At 49.1% G+C, this 13,524-nt stretch overlaps 1 protein-coding gene across 1 annotated transcript in view; it reads left to right on the forward strand.

The window, feature by feature from the left end:
- The first annotated feature begins 2,587 nt into the window (after positions 1 to 2,587).
- The window catches only part of PCNT (pericentrin), an 89,405-nt gene continuing 78,468 nt past the window's right edge, over positions 2,588 to 13,524 (forward strand). The window contains 2 exon segments of the mRNA XM_025040317.1: positions 2,588 to 2,792; positions 5,520 to 5,723. Coding sequence (XP_024896085.1) covers positions 2,739 to 2,792; positions 5,520 to 5,723 — 258 coding nt within the window. The 5' untranslated portion in view covers positions 2,588 to 2,738.

Below are 13,524 nucleotides of genomic sequence, written 5' to 3' on the forward strand. Positions count from 1 at the left end.
TGCTCGTCACACCCTATGCAGGTCCCTGCCATTGACGTGACCCGTCACCATTGGTGCTGACCATGACCCCTGGCGGAGGCGTGTCTGTCAGGCTCCTCCAGCCCGCGTTACCCTTCAACTCGCATTGTCCTGTGCGAAGAGGTCACCGGGCACAGCCCGCACCTGAGTGTGGTCATTTCTATCCCTGAGGGTGAGTATCCCCCAATGACAGGACCTGTCTAGAATGGCCATGGACATGATTCTGGGGTTCTGAGAACAGTTGACGATGGCTGACCAGGCCAGCGGGGACAACCATTCACGTGGGTCCCCAGAGTTCAGATCCACTGTAGTATGTAAAGAGAATACAGTCTGCATGCACACCCCTTTCAAGTAAAGGCACAGGCATGGGCGGATGGGACAGGAAACTCAGACACACAAGTGCATTTGCCACGATGACTTCTGCACGGTCACCTACCCCAATCTTTTCATGCCACCTCTCTAGTTGCAGCCCCTTTGAAGTCCTGTCATACTACCCAGCTCTACAATGGCCCAGACCTGTAGCAGAGCTGTTTCATGGGTGTTTTCTCTCCTCGCAGAGCGAAGTCAAGGCACAGGTCTATTCAGTGGTCTCCGTGTCTCTTGCTGAGTTGTGACTCCTACCTAGTCTTTGTCATCCTCCTGGACTCTGTGGCGCCCTAATCCTGCAATTGAAATGTGGTGTGTTCTATTGAGAGACCTTAACTTAAGGGCTTTGCTTTCATTTTCCTTTTAATGGTGAGATGTTACCGAGAGTGATGAGAAAAGGTAAAATAAGACAGAATGTTAGGCACGTTTAGGTAAATAAGATCACCCCCTGGTAACAGCATTGCTGCTCCCTGGGCACCTGCACGGGTTGGCATCACTCACCCAGGTAGTTACGCTAGAGTAACAAGATGTACAGGTCAGATGCTTTGGATTAATGTAAATTAATCAGAGCTTATCAGCTTTCAATGAGCTTGATTACACTACCAGCATTTGATTGTTAATTAAAACCATGAGCTGGGAATAAACACTTTGCATTGTTTTCTTTCTTGGACAAACAGTTAGAGTGAAGTTTTAAGCTAAGGAATAATGATTTCATGAGACTTCAGATTTCTAGAGAACATGAATTATTAACCAAAGTCATTCCTTTTCCTCCTTTTAAAAAAATTTTAATACTTTATTCTTTTTAGAGCAGTTTCAGGTTCACAGCAAAATTGTAGTGGTAAATACAGCACATGGAATGATTTACCCAAACATTTCGAAGCCTTCATTCTTTTCCACTTGAGACTGTTTTTGCTTTTCACTGGCCACCTCTCTCCATCTGGTGACCTAGGACTGGGTACAACTGCTGTTTTCATTTAAAAATTTATCCTAATTTTTCTCCTCAAGGACACCACAGGCCACTTGGCAGGTCAGCCTATGGAGTCCCTTCTGTCCTGAGGTTCCAGAGACTGTGGGACAGGAACAGATGTGCTCCAGGTACGGCTTTGCCTTTCCTGCCGGCAGTGCCTCAGCAGGCACAACTTCCCACCCGCATGGAGTCCCCCCAAAACTCTTTGACCCAGGGGACCACTTTATGGCAAAGGTACGGACAGTGAGGGTGGGACCCTCCGGTCAGATCGTATGCCGCACCATCCAGTAGCTGCAAGCTGGGGGTAGCCACATTAACTGAGACCCCAATCTCACAGTGTCCCCAGTATGAAGAATACATGGGTCCAGGAGTGGCGCCAGTCTTAATGGCTTCCTGTCCCTGCGACTCTGGGCTCTGTGTGGTTGGAGGTCCTGACCCAGATTTCCACCGAACTCCTAACTGGGTGCCCTGGCACTCTGGCCTCCCTCTGTGAGTCCAGGCGCCCACAGGCAAGGAGGTAGAAGTGGTCACACGACAGGGGAAGCGAAGCATAGGAAAAGAATCCAAGCGACCTTGCTGGCTGTCTGCGACTGTGAAATGAACAAAGAGCACCCCAGAGGCGAAGGGAGCACACCAGTGACCAGGGTTCAGCCCCCTGAGAATACAGGGGAGGGACATGACGGAGCGGGAGGAGACGCGAGATGCCCACTGCAGCCGAAGCCAGTCGCAACTTCCCAGGCAAGGGGGCCCGGCTCCGGAGCTGTTCCCTGGGCGCTCACGATGTAGATGCGGGTGGGCACGGGAGTGGGCGGCCCGGAAGCACTTCCTTGAAGAGGAAGGTGGGGTGGGCTCTGCAGGCACTCCGGCTACTTTGGAGTCGGCCTCGACTCCCCAAGGGACCACGCTTAACAACCGAGTAACGAGTCAGGGACAAAGTGAATGGCTACCCTTGCTGCGTGGTCCTTGACGTTCCTGCGACACGCGCGGGAAACCGCGGAATAGCATCTCCCAACGTGCGCCCTGAGCAGACCCGGCGGTGTCCCAGCTCTTTTAAAATCGACCAACCACAGCGAGTTCCAAGGCCACTGCGCTCTGCTGATTGGAATATCGTTGCGCCTATCAGAGGCTTGCAGGGGCGGAGCTCCGCTTGGGCCGCACCTCCCTAAACGCGCAGGAGCGAGGGCAGGAACGTGGGCCCTGATTGGCGGCGGGGCCAGCGGTGCTCGCCCAAGGGCGGGGCCAGACGCGGGGCGGGCTCACGTCTGCGTGACAGTTGTCGCAGGGGAGGGCGAGCCGGGACGAAGGGGGAGGGAGTGTAAATAGAGCGAAGGCGGTGCCGCATCGGCCCCGTCACCTCGCGGGCGACCCTGCAGGGCCCTGAAGGGACATGGAAGATGAGCAAGAGCAGCGGCGCAGAAAGGTGGAGGCTGGGAGAGCGAAGGTAAACGGTAGCGCCTCCTCCCCCCGCTGCCCCGGTGTGGACCCTTACGGGCGGGCTGCAGTGCCCGCCACTGCCCCTGCCAGGAGCGGACGCGCCAGGCTGGGTCGCCGCCACACTCTTGCCCTTTCCACCAACTGGGCTGGAAGCCGCCTCTTGGCCGCCGCCATCTTGAATCCGCCGCCCTCTGCCCGGGCCCGCCCCCTCCCTGGCCACAGCCAATCGGGCGCCGGGGGCGCGCGGCTCCGCTCCCGGGGGCCGGTCGCTGGCGGGGCGGCCTGGGCCAGGACGAGCGGTGGCAGCGGGCGGGGTGGGGGTGTCTGCGGGGACCCCGCCCCGCCCTCCCGCGTTTCTAGGGAAGCTGGCGTGGTGGCCTTTCTTGGAGTTGCCATGAAGTCTCCGCCAGGGTCCGAGGTGCCCAAACGGACAGTGGTGGCTTAGGAACGCTCCGCGTCCCTCACCGCCCGCACACATCCAGACCCCAGTAGAAAATGAAGGGCAGGCTGATAGGGGAAGGACACTGTCACCACACCGCGCGTCCTCGTTCTCCTGGACAGCCAGCACGTCACGTCGCGCACTTGCACCCCTGTGCGCACCTGTACCTGCTACGGCTCCACTTTGTCAGCGCTCAGGATTCCTGGAGGACTTCGAGCGCCTGTGACTTCCCTCAGTCCTGGCAGACAGGCGCGCTCTCTAGGGCTCACGTCCGCTTTCATCCGTTTTGAAGTACTTGCAGATTTTCGTTTTACTTGGAATTTTGCAATATTTTTTAAATATAAAAAGGTCTCTGAGTAGTAGTCTAGGAACACGTGACTTGTTTATACTGCGAAGTACCTACAGCTGACCTGCTACTGCTTAATGTTGCTGGCGTCCAGAAGCTCCTGTTCTTGCCTCCCTGCTGTTTGGGACTAAGGTGGATGGTTCTGAGCAGGTGAGGGTGGAGGACTCCCCCATGCTGGGTTCCTAGGGAAGCTCCAGACATCCAGACAGAGCCTCCTGGGGCGTGTGCTACATCCCTGGGATGCGGATGCTGCCTCAGACTCAGTGGTCCTGGAGTCCTGTGTCTCCAGGCGCGTTTTGATCATCTTTGTTCTAACACATTTTCACAGAGGTGTAGTTCTGGTTCTCAATGTTTTGGCACATTGAGAACCAGAACTTTGCGGGATTATACCATGTGCTGAGTGGCCCCGGGCTCTAGTGGCAGAATAGAACCTCCATGGACGCTTTGGCTGTGGCTTGGGCCCCACCCTCTTGTGGCTGTGGAAAGTGACCCGCTGTCAGGGACAAATGAATGGGACCCTCTCTGCAGTGCCAGCGAGTAGTAGCGAGAGCCACAGGACGTTGCGGTGTTCCAGGTCAGATGTGGTCGACTGTTGGGAGTTTTCCGTGGATTAGCTAGTGGGAAGTATTCACTGCTCGTCCCTTCCCTTGGGAAACGACAGGGCCCTTGCATTAAATAAACCGTTCAGAACAGTTCGTGACTGGTGTGAGCTAATGACAGGAACAGTAGCATCTAATGACAGGGTGACGGGCAGAGGACAGAGTGGCCTCTTTCAAGCTTCCCGTGAAGGTGAAACTTCTGACACGTTTGAATAGGGAGGCTGTGGCCTGTTTTCTTCTCTCTTTGCATGTGCCTGGGCTTAGCACTGTGTGTGCCCCGAGCTTGCTGTGGTCTGTAAATGTGAGTAAATGTGCTCGCAGGAGCTTCCAGGGCGACGATTAACCTGGTCTCGGGAAGGAACAAGATAGCTCCTGTTGGGCAGCCGGAGGCGAGGGCTGTGATGCAGGAAGGGGACTCGTCAGCAGTGCTGAGGTTTGATGGGCTGGGGCGTGAAGGGGATGAGGGGCTAGTTTTGAAGGCGCTGCCTGCCCTGCCAGACGGTTTTTCTCACGAGAATGGCCTTGCGGAATTTTCTTATGCCCAAGGAGTGAGTTGTGCACTTTCATTATCATTTACTTAGATGTTTCTTAAACGCATTTTTTTTTGTGACCACAGTTGTCATTTAAAGGTACAGATGTTGCCCTTTGCAAACACTGTGAGACCGCATACCTTTTAAGTAAGGTGTAAGTGGGGGGGTGGGATGTGAGCAAAGTCTGAACCTCCGATTCGAGGGACAGAACAGCTGGGTTGTGCCTTTTGATGGGCGACATTCTGTGGAGGTCCCTGGTGCTTTGGTGAGCTGTGTCATGAAAACTAGAACATCTGATTCCATAAAGGAGAATGTTAGATTGACCTGGCTTAATTAATTTTTTGCTATTTCGGTACTTTGTCTCAGAGTCTATGGCCAGGGAGTTGGCTATGTATTTCCTTGACTGGGGAGAAATGGGGGCAAAAAGGGAGAGATTTTAGCTTTTATATAGTTCTAAACCTTAAACATACCTCGGTTAAGCTACCGGTCCTTTAAATAGGTGCATTTTTAAAAATGCTTTTCTGTGAATGCCAGGAGCTAGAAAAGCCGCTCTGCCACTCGGCCGCTCTCTCCTGGGTGCATGAGCATGACGGGCAGTCTTCACTGTAAGGCACCTGGGTGCAATTCTGAGCATAGGTCCTGGCATCCTAGGTGTCAGTGGGACAGCGATCTGGTGGTTGGCGTGAACCTGGCCAGCTGTGGCTGAGTGCACCGAGCCACCCCAGAGCCTCATGTTCCCCACGAGCCTGCTGACTTGGTGGTTCTGTTACATTTTTCTCACTTACTTCTGCCTTTACTACTTCTCTACGTTTTTGCGCAGCTTGCTCAGTTCCGACAGAGAAAAACAAAAGGTGACTGTGCGCATTCGAAGAAAAAGACGGCGAAGGGGAAGAGCTCGGCTGTCGCTGCGCCTGTCCCGGAGGAGAGGGCGGTAGCCCCTGAGGGCGGCGCACTCCTGGGAGGAGGGGATGCTCGCCAGAGCGCAGCGTGCAGTGGCGCCCTTGATGAGGCGGGCGCGACTCAGGTAAGCGTACTCAGCATCATCACATTTTTGCCTATCGAAAATGAGGAAAGAGTTTTATTTTACTTTCCAAGAAGGGTGTGTTTTCATGGTTTTACTCCTAGTAAATGTTTCATCTTTGTGTGATTCTGAGAAATTTTGGATTGACGTTGGAAGGCAGAGTCAGTGTTGGAGCTTGCTTTGGTAACGGAAATTTTACAAGTGGGAGCCTAACAGGTGTTCCTTCACCTGTTCTCAGATCTACATGTCACTCTTTGTCCTTTCCCTTTTTTCTGAACGTGGGATGAGGAGGGAAGGGGTGAAGGTGTGGAAGTGGGGTCTTGCTGGCGGAAGCGAGAGAACAGCAGGGACAGGTGTGGGAGGTGAGTGGACACGGGCATTGAGAGCTGAGAGTCCAGCCCCACGCAGCCTCCCTGGGCCCCCGCCGGAGGCTGGCTCTCTTTGCGTGCCTTGGTAAGAGGGGCCTTGACTTGTGAGCGCCCCAGCTGTGCACGAGGGGCAGGTGCAGGTGTTGGCTGGGCTGAGTGGACGGCTGGCGCCAGGGCGGAACTGGACTCAGGGTGCGTCTGGCCTGCCTTACTGAGGCCGGCTTACCTGCGAATCTGGAATTTTGCCTGTTTTGAAAACTTGGAAGACCTGGCCACGGTGCTTCCGCGTTGCCTGGGGAGCAGCTGGCCAGAGTGTGGATGCTGAGCCTCCAGAGCAGCTTGTCCGCCTTGCTCTCCCTCCACCCCCGTCCTCGGGCGGGCCTGACGTCAGATGTCAACTGCCGGCCATTGGTGTCCTCCAGTTTTCTCTCGGAGTGGAGTAGCAGTTCTTAGCAGCCATGTCTTGGTTGCAGCTGAAAAAACGAAAGCCATGCTGAGGGGGCCAAGGGGATGCTCCCGGTGGCTTTTCTCGCATCTTCCTGCCGGGGCTCTTTGAGGAGAAAAGCCCGTAGTGTATAATTACATTTATTAATTGTTTGCTTTTATTTTCAAATCAGAAGTGGTTTTTTTTTTTAATTAAAGTTTTATGTCTTTCAGTTTTTCACTTTGAAATAATGTCGGACTTACAAAAATGTTGCAAAAAATAGTACCAAGTCCTTGCGTACCCTTCACCTGGCTTCCTGAAACTGTACACAGGTCTCCTGTGTAACTGTAGTATAATTGCCTCAGCTTCAGTTAAAACAGTGCTCGGAGCTCACCGATAGAGCTTCTCTAGATTTTCCCACTCGTCTCCAGAGTGCCGCTCATGCCCTCTCTCTGGTCTGGGACCCTGCATCGCTCACCAATGCCGCATCCCCATCCGGGACAGTTTCTCAGTCTTCCCTTGCCTTTTATAAGTTCGATGGTTTTGAAAAGTACTGGCTAGTTTTTTTGTAGAGTCCCTGTCAGTTTGGGTTTCTTCGATGCTTCGTCCTGATTGAAATCAGGCTGTGTGTTTTGGCAAGAACACCGGAAGTGACGGTGTCCCTGCCTGGCACACCATGTGGAGGCCCTGGCACCCTGGGTGTCAGTGATACCCGGCAAGTCTCACTGCTGGTGGTGCCAGCTTTGTCGCTCTGTCACTGGGGCCTGCCAGATTTCTTTTGATAGAGAAGTCGCTGTTTCCCCGCGTAGTTGGTAAGTACATGGTGTGGGGACACTTAGAGACCCCTTCATTTGGCTTTTACTGCCGATGCTTGCTCACAGCAGGTATGACCGCGGTGTGGGCCCCGTGATGGCTTTCCGTTTCCGTCATCCATCCGCACGTACTCACTGCGCTCTGGTCCAAGGAGGAGCTGTTACTTCTCCCCAGTTTGTTCATGCGTCTCTCGGCGTGGACTGTGCATGTTCCTGCACGTTGCATCTTAAGGGGGTGTCACTTGGAGGGGGTGGAGACTACCTGCCTGAAAACAGGTGCTGCTTCGCTGTTTTATCAGCTGCACGCTTTTAAGTTTCTTTTTTTTTTTAACTTGTAAGTCTCTCACTCAGGTGTTTGGCGAGTACTTTAATTCAGGAAGATGGTCCTATGAAACCATTTTGACTTTTGTTCGCAGGACCAGAGGGTACAGACCAGGTCATCAGCAACAGCGATGGGTGGGTAGAGATGTTGGGCTTTTCCGTTGCTGTGGTCAGGTTTTTTGTTTTTTGGTTTTATTTTTGTATTTTCTACAATAAATAAATTAGGTTACTTTTATAACATTTCCCCCATTTTTGTAATTATATCACTAATGCAGTGTACAATTTTCACACCTTACAGCAGTCTATAAATGTGGAGCCTCTGTAGGTCCCTCTGATGGGCTGCCCCTGGCACGCATGCGTCCTGTTTTCTGCATGCTCCGTGGCCCCGTCAGGACCGTGGAGGGCGAGTGGGAGCTGCGCGGGGGTCCGCTTCGCAAAACTTCCTATTGGGATTGAGGCAGATGGCCAAAGCAAAGCGTTTGTTTTTATTTATAAAGTGACTGTCACTACAAGCCTACTTCAAGCAGTGCTTTTAAACTCCAAGCTGGTGAGATGCGCGGGCTCTTTCTCTAGAGAGATGCAGGTGCTCACACAGTCAGGGTTTTCTCCACGGATCTGTGTGTGAACGCGGGAAAGGACCCTCGTAGGACCCTCGTTTGACCCTTGCTAGAGAGGCCCGGCCCTCCGTGGGGTGTGTCTGCCCAGAGCCTCCACAGGGGCGGCTAGAGATCGGGGGAGGTAGACCCCTTTTCCTGTCCCCTGGCTCTTCAGAGGGTGGGCAACCATCAGATATCCATCAAAAGCTGTTACCTAATGAGCCGACTACTTAACGAGCTACCGGTAACCGTGAGCGGAAATGTGGCCATTAGATGGTGCCCCGTTGGGTCCCGGGTTCCTGCTCTTAAGGCTTCCAACAGCCTGAGCTCACACGGGCGGACCTGTGACCGGCACGTTCGTCAGGCCCCAGACTCTGTTGCAGTGTGTTTGTTGAAGAAGCTGGTTGTTTATCCTGAAGAATTTGCATGTCAGGATTTGTTGTTTGCATCCCTGAGCTGTCGTTTCAAAGGCTCCTGTCGCCCTTCTCTCAGGTTTACAGTCTTCGTAACTGGTGCTGTGACCGGGCTGGAGACTTGATCCGATGATCGTTATTTAAATGACGGATGTTTCGTGGATGAGCCACTCTTTCTAGGTCATTTCAGTGAACAGTCAGAATTTTGTTTTGAACAGTTTAAGAATTAATACTGATATTTTCATGTTGGTAATTTAAGATCACAGAGTTTCTACTTAAGTTTAAAATTTCTGCCCCTTTAACATCAGCAGCGTTTGTCCCCAACAGAGACGCGATTGCCCATTTGCTTTTCTCTCTGCGTGAGTTTTAGGCTCCAGTATTGTGACGAGCCTCGTGATTTCTGGGACAGTTTGTGATTTCTTTACAGGTATTCTTGTCCTTTAGGTATTTCCCACAGAGATGTGCAGTGAAATTATTTTATTATATTTTTTATTTCTTAGTGTGTCAGATGTCACGAGTTCTTTTTTTATAACTTCTATTTATTATTTCAAGCATTCTACAAATTACTTGTGTTTTAAAGTCACTTTCTGATTTAATTTTTTAAAATAATTACGTAAAACATTGATGTGGTTCCAAAATTGAACCTGTAAAGGCAGGTGTAGTAAGATAATCTGACGGCTCTGCGCCCGCCCCTGCAGCCAGCTTGTCTTTGTTTTCCAGGTAACGTGGAAGTTAGGTTCTCGTCCACCGACACGTTTCTCGCAGAGACGCGGATGCGTGCGCGTGTCTCTCCCCAGCACCTGCTCTCGCGGCGCGTGCCTCACACCCTGTTCCGGTGGCTTTTCCCGCTAACGGTATTCTGGCGGTCACGCCACAGCAGCATGCAGGAGTCTTTCTCATTCTTTTTAAAAACAGCCTGTTATCTACTAAAGAACTTAAAAAATGAAAAGTACTTGTGTTTCACGTCCCCGACATGTACCGGTTCCGGGACTTTTATTTGTGTGGACAGAGTCCGATCAGGCGTCATTTCTCCTTCAGCCTGAGGAACCGCCTTAGGACAGTTCTTGGTGGCACAGGTCTGCTCGCGGACTCTTTGGGCTTTTCTTTGTCTGAAAATGACTGTTTTGCCTTCGTATTTGAAAGATGCGTTTGCTGGACGTAGACTCCAGGCTGGCGGTCCGGCCTTTCAGCACCTTCTGTGCTGTCCCGTGGGCCCCCGGCCCGCGTGGGGTCTGAGAAGTCTGCTGTCATTCTCGTCATTATGCCTCTTCCTGTAGCGTCTTTTCTTTGTTGAGGGAGGCACTTTAAAATTTTTGTTTTTATCTCTGATTGCAAATTGTTTCATTAAGATGTTCCCAGATGTGGTTTACTTTGTGTTTACACTGCATGGGGTTTGTGGGCCTTCATGGAATTGTGCGTTATAGTTTTCCTCAAACTTGGAAAATTTTTGGCTGTTATTTCTTCAAATAACTTTTCCATTTCCTCTCCCCGCCCACTTCTTTGACGTCAGATATTTATACTTCAGATTGTTTAGTGTTGTCCTATGGGTCACTTAGGCGCTGCTTGTTCATTTGTTGAGAACCTTTTCCAGTCTGTCTCTGAGCGTCCGCTACCAGGTCCTTAAGGTCGCTGATCTTTTCCTTTGCAGCATCTAGTCTATTGACGCAATGCCGTGTATTTTTTTGTTTGTTTCAAATATTTAGAATCTTCTATTTCACTCATTACATTCATGTTTTCCTTTGAGTACTGTATATCACTATAGTAGCTATTTGAGTGTCCTTGTCTGCTAATTTTGTCATCTCAGTCCCTCTGGGGTGTAATTCCATTGGCTTAGTTTTCTCTTAGTTATGGGTCACATGTCCCATCTTTTTGACGCGTTTAATAATTTTGATTGGATGCGAAGCATTGTCAGTGGTACATCGTCGAGTGTCTGGACGTTGCTGTTTTAGCTTTGTTTTGGTAAGCCTTTGACATCTTTTTGTCTTTTTGTTGATTTGTAGGGGTTTTTGTTAATCTTTGAATTTTTCGTTTGTTAGATATATGTGCTGTGACTCTTCTTCCCCAGTCTTGCTTGCCTAGTTGTTTTCTTAATGGTGTTTCGTGATAAGCAGACGTTCTTAATTTTGATGGAGTTGAATGTAGCAGTTTTTCCTCTGGTTAGTGCTTTTTTGTGTCCTGCCCCAAAAAATCTCTTAGCCCTAAGGCGTTGAAGATACTCTCCTCTGTCTTCTTGAAGCTTTGTGGACTTGTTTCTGCATTTCAGTCTAAGATCTTTCTCAAGTTACTTTTTGTGTATGGAGTACCTTGACTAGAACTGTCGTTGAGTTTCGCTAGTTTCTGAGCTTTTTATAAAGGGAATAATCTAGTATGTGCGTCTTGAGCCTGGAACTTTTTATCCTGCATCTTGTCTATGAGGTTCATCCATGCCAGGAGCTGTAGTTTATTTTGCTGTATGAATGTGTCTCAGTTTGTCTGTTCTACTGCTAGTTGGCCTTTGCTGTGAGCATTCTTCTACAGGTCTATTTGGGTATATGTGTTCATTTTCTCTTGGCACTATAACGAGATATGTAATTGCCGGGTCATTGTGTTTGTACATGTTCAACTTGCATATGTTGAACTGTGTTTTCGAATACTTGTCCAGAATGCTTTCAGTAGCGGCATATGAGAGTTTTCCTTGTTTCGTAACATCTGTGATTGGGATTGACAGTACGGTGTTTTTTCCCTCTTTTCACAGTTTTGGTGGATGTGGGGTAGAGCGTGTTTTAGTGGAGTGCAAGATTCAAAAAAGTCAGTGATTCATTAATAGACTAAAAGAGAAAAGTCATGTGATCATCTCAGTCAATACAGACGAAACATATGTTTTTTGAGAGAGTGACCTGTAATTTCCCCTTCCTGTCAGGTGTTTGTGTTGAGGTTACACTGGCCTCATGCAATGAACTGAGGTGAGAGGGGTCCTTCGCTCTGTGGATGAGCTCGTGTAAGATGCTGAAGCCGTGGAGACTGAATTGTTCTTTGTGGGAAGGCTTTTAAGTACAGAGTCAGTTTCTTTAAGAGTCAGATTGTTCAGTTGTGCTTCTTTAATGTAGTAAATTTATGTTTCTTTAATTTTTGTCTTAATTTCAGTTATCTCTGGTTTTAATTTGCTGCTGTTTTTCTAACTTCTAGAGATAGGGTTACTGTAGATCACTGATTCCCAGGCTTTAAAAAAATAAACAGTCAAGCCATCGGTGTTGTAGGAGGAGATGTTTTACTGACTTTTTCTGGTCATACAATTGTACATCATGAGTTTAATCAGAAAAGGAAAGGTTTTTGATATATGTTAGAAAATAATTGATGACAATTCTTGAGAACTTACTATGCCTTTAATCTAAGTGTAGGTGCTAAGATAGGAATTATTTTGTGTTTAGAATGATGGTCTTCTGAAAAGTAAACTTCCAGGATAGCGTTCACTGTCCTATGCCCTCCCACGTCCAGCAGCAGGACACCGAGTGGCAGAGCAGTTGGCAGGTGCCAGGCGTGGACCTGGAAGTGCAGCCGGTCTCCCTAGGTGGCGGGCGATGTCTGTCCGTGTCAGCAGAGTGAGTCCTGGAAGAGCCAGCATGTCATCATAGTGCTTTGAACATAATTCATGGTGTCTTTGTTTTATTTTACCGATATCTGGAAATTTTGAGTTTAGCTTTTATGGAGTTTAATGAGCTTATTGAGTAGCATAAAATAATATAAATGTGTGTGTGAAATAGTAATTCTTTCCAACGTATTACATTGTTTATTTTGGTTCCAAAAGGATACTTTATTTAATACACTTGTTGCTTTAGTGCTTATTAACTGTTAGGTAAATACAGGTAATTTCTATGCAAATGAATTCTAGCCTAAGTTTGTTCTTTAATAATCTAATTGGAGTGCTTATTGTGTAAAGTTGTGACCCTCTTTAGGAATAAGATAATAGCTGAAAAGTGCCCCAGGAGGAACAACTCTGAAGTGGAGGCGGCCAGTTGGTGCTGGCTCTGCGTCCCTGGCGGTGCCCCCGGCTGCGGCCCCGGGCAGGGCCGTGGGAATGGGAGGGCGGGAGGGTGTGCTGGATGATGACGCCCGCTGAGCTGGGTGAAACAGTCAGTCTTTCTTTAGTTTAATCTAATATGTAAGCTCACTTGAGTGTTCAATATTTTAAAATACAAAGACTAAAAACGTTAGTAGGCAGCAAAACAACTACTGGAAAATCCAGTAGCAGGAATTAATTTGTCAAAGTTCACATATCATAATTTTGAAATGCCCTTTCAGTTAAAGATTCTAAAGTCTTAGGGTGAAGAAAGTAATTTGTTCGACTGTGCAGAAAACACAGGCATATATTAAGTTCCAAGAATATATAAATAAGGCATGTTTTTAAGCAGCTTTACGATTTGAGCTTTTCAGGAAGTTATGAGGAAGAGAGAATTGCAGAAGACTTCATATCCATGGTGTGCATTCAGATCTAGTCACCCTCTCAGTTCGTTAAGTGCGTGACGAAAAGGCAGTTTATGTTAACCAGTGTGGCAGTCGTCTCGTTGCTGGCAGTTGACTCAGTGGCAGAAAACAGCACTTGACCTTTCAGTTCTGCATCAGGAACAAAATAAGGAGAGGCTGTTTCCTGCGTGAGAACCCCCCAAAGTTGCACAGAGGCAAAGAATTTCGGAAGAAAATCACCTTTGCCGAATCTGGGACAGAAGACTTAAGGAGTACTGTAGACGTTTAGGAAGTGCGATTCCAGAGCTTTCCCTCGTATTTGTCTGAGTTACCAGGAAAAATAGTCGTCACCATTTATCGTTTGGGTCCCACGGACCTCGTTTCCTTTTTTGTCCTTTTAAGTTGTTTTACAGATAATTTACAGAAGTGA

This window comes from Pteropus alecto, unplaced genomic scaffold, assembly GCF_000325575.1.
Source record: "Pteropus alecto unplaced genomic scaffold, ASM32557v1 scaffold339, whole genome shotgun sequence".
Taxonomy (NCBI): domain Eukaryota; kingdom Metazoa; phylum Chordata; class Mammalia; order Chiroptera; family Pteropodidae; genus Pteropus; species Pteropus alecto.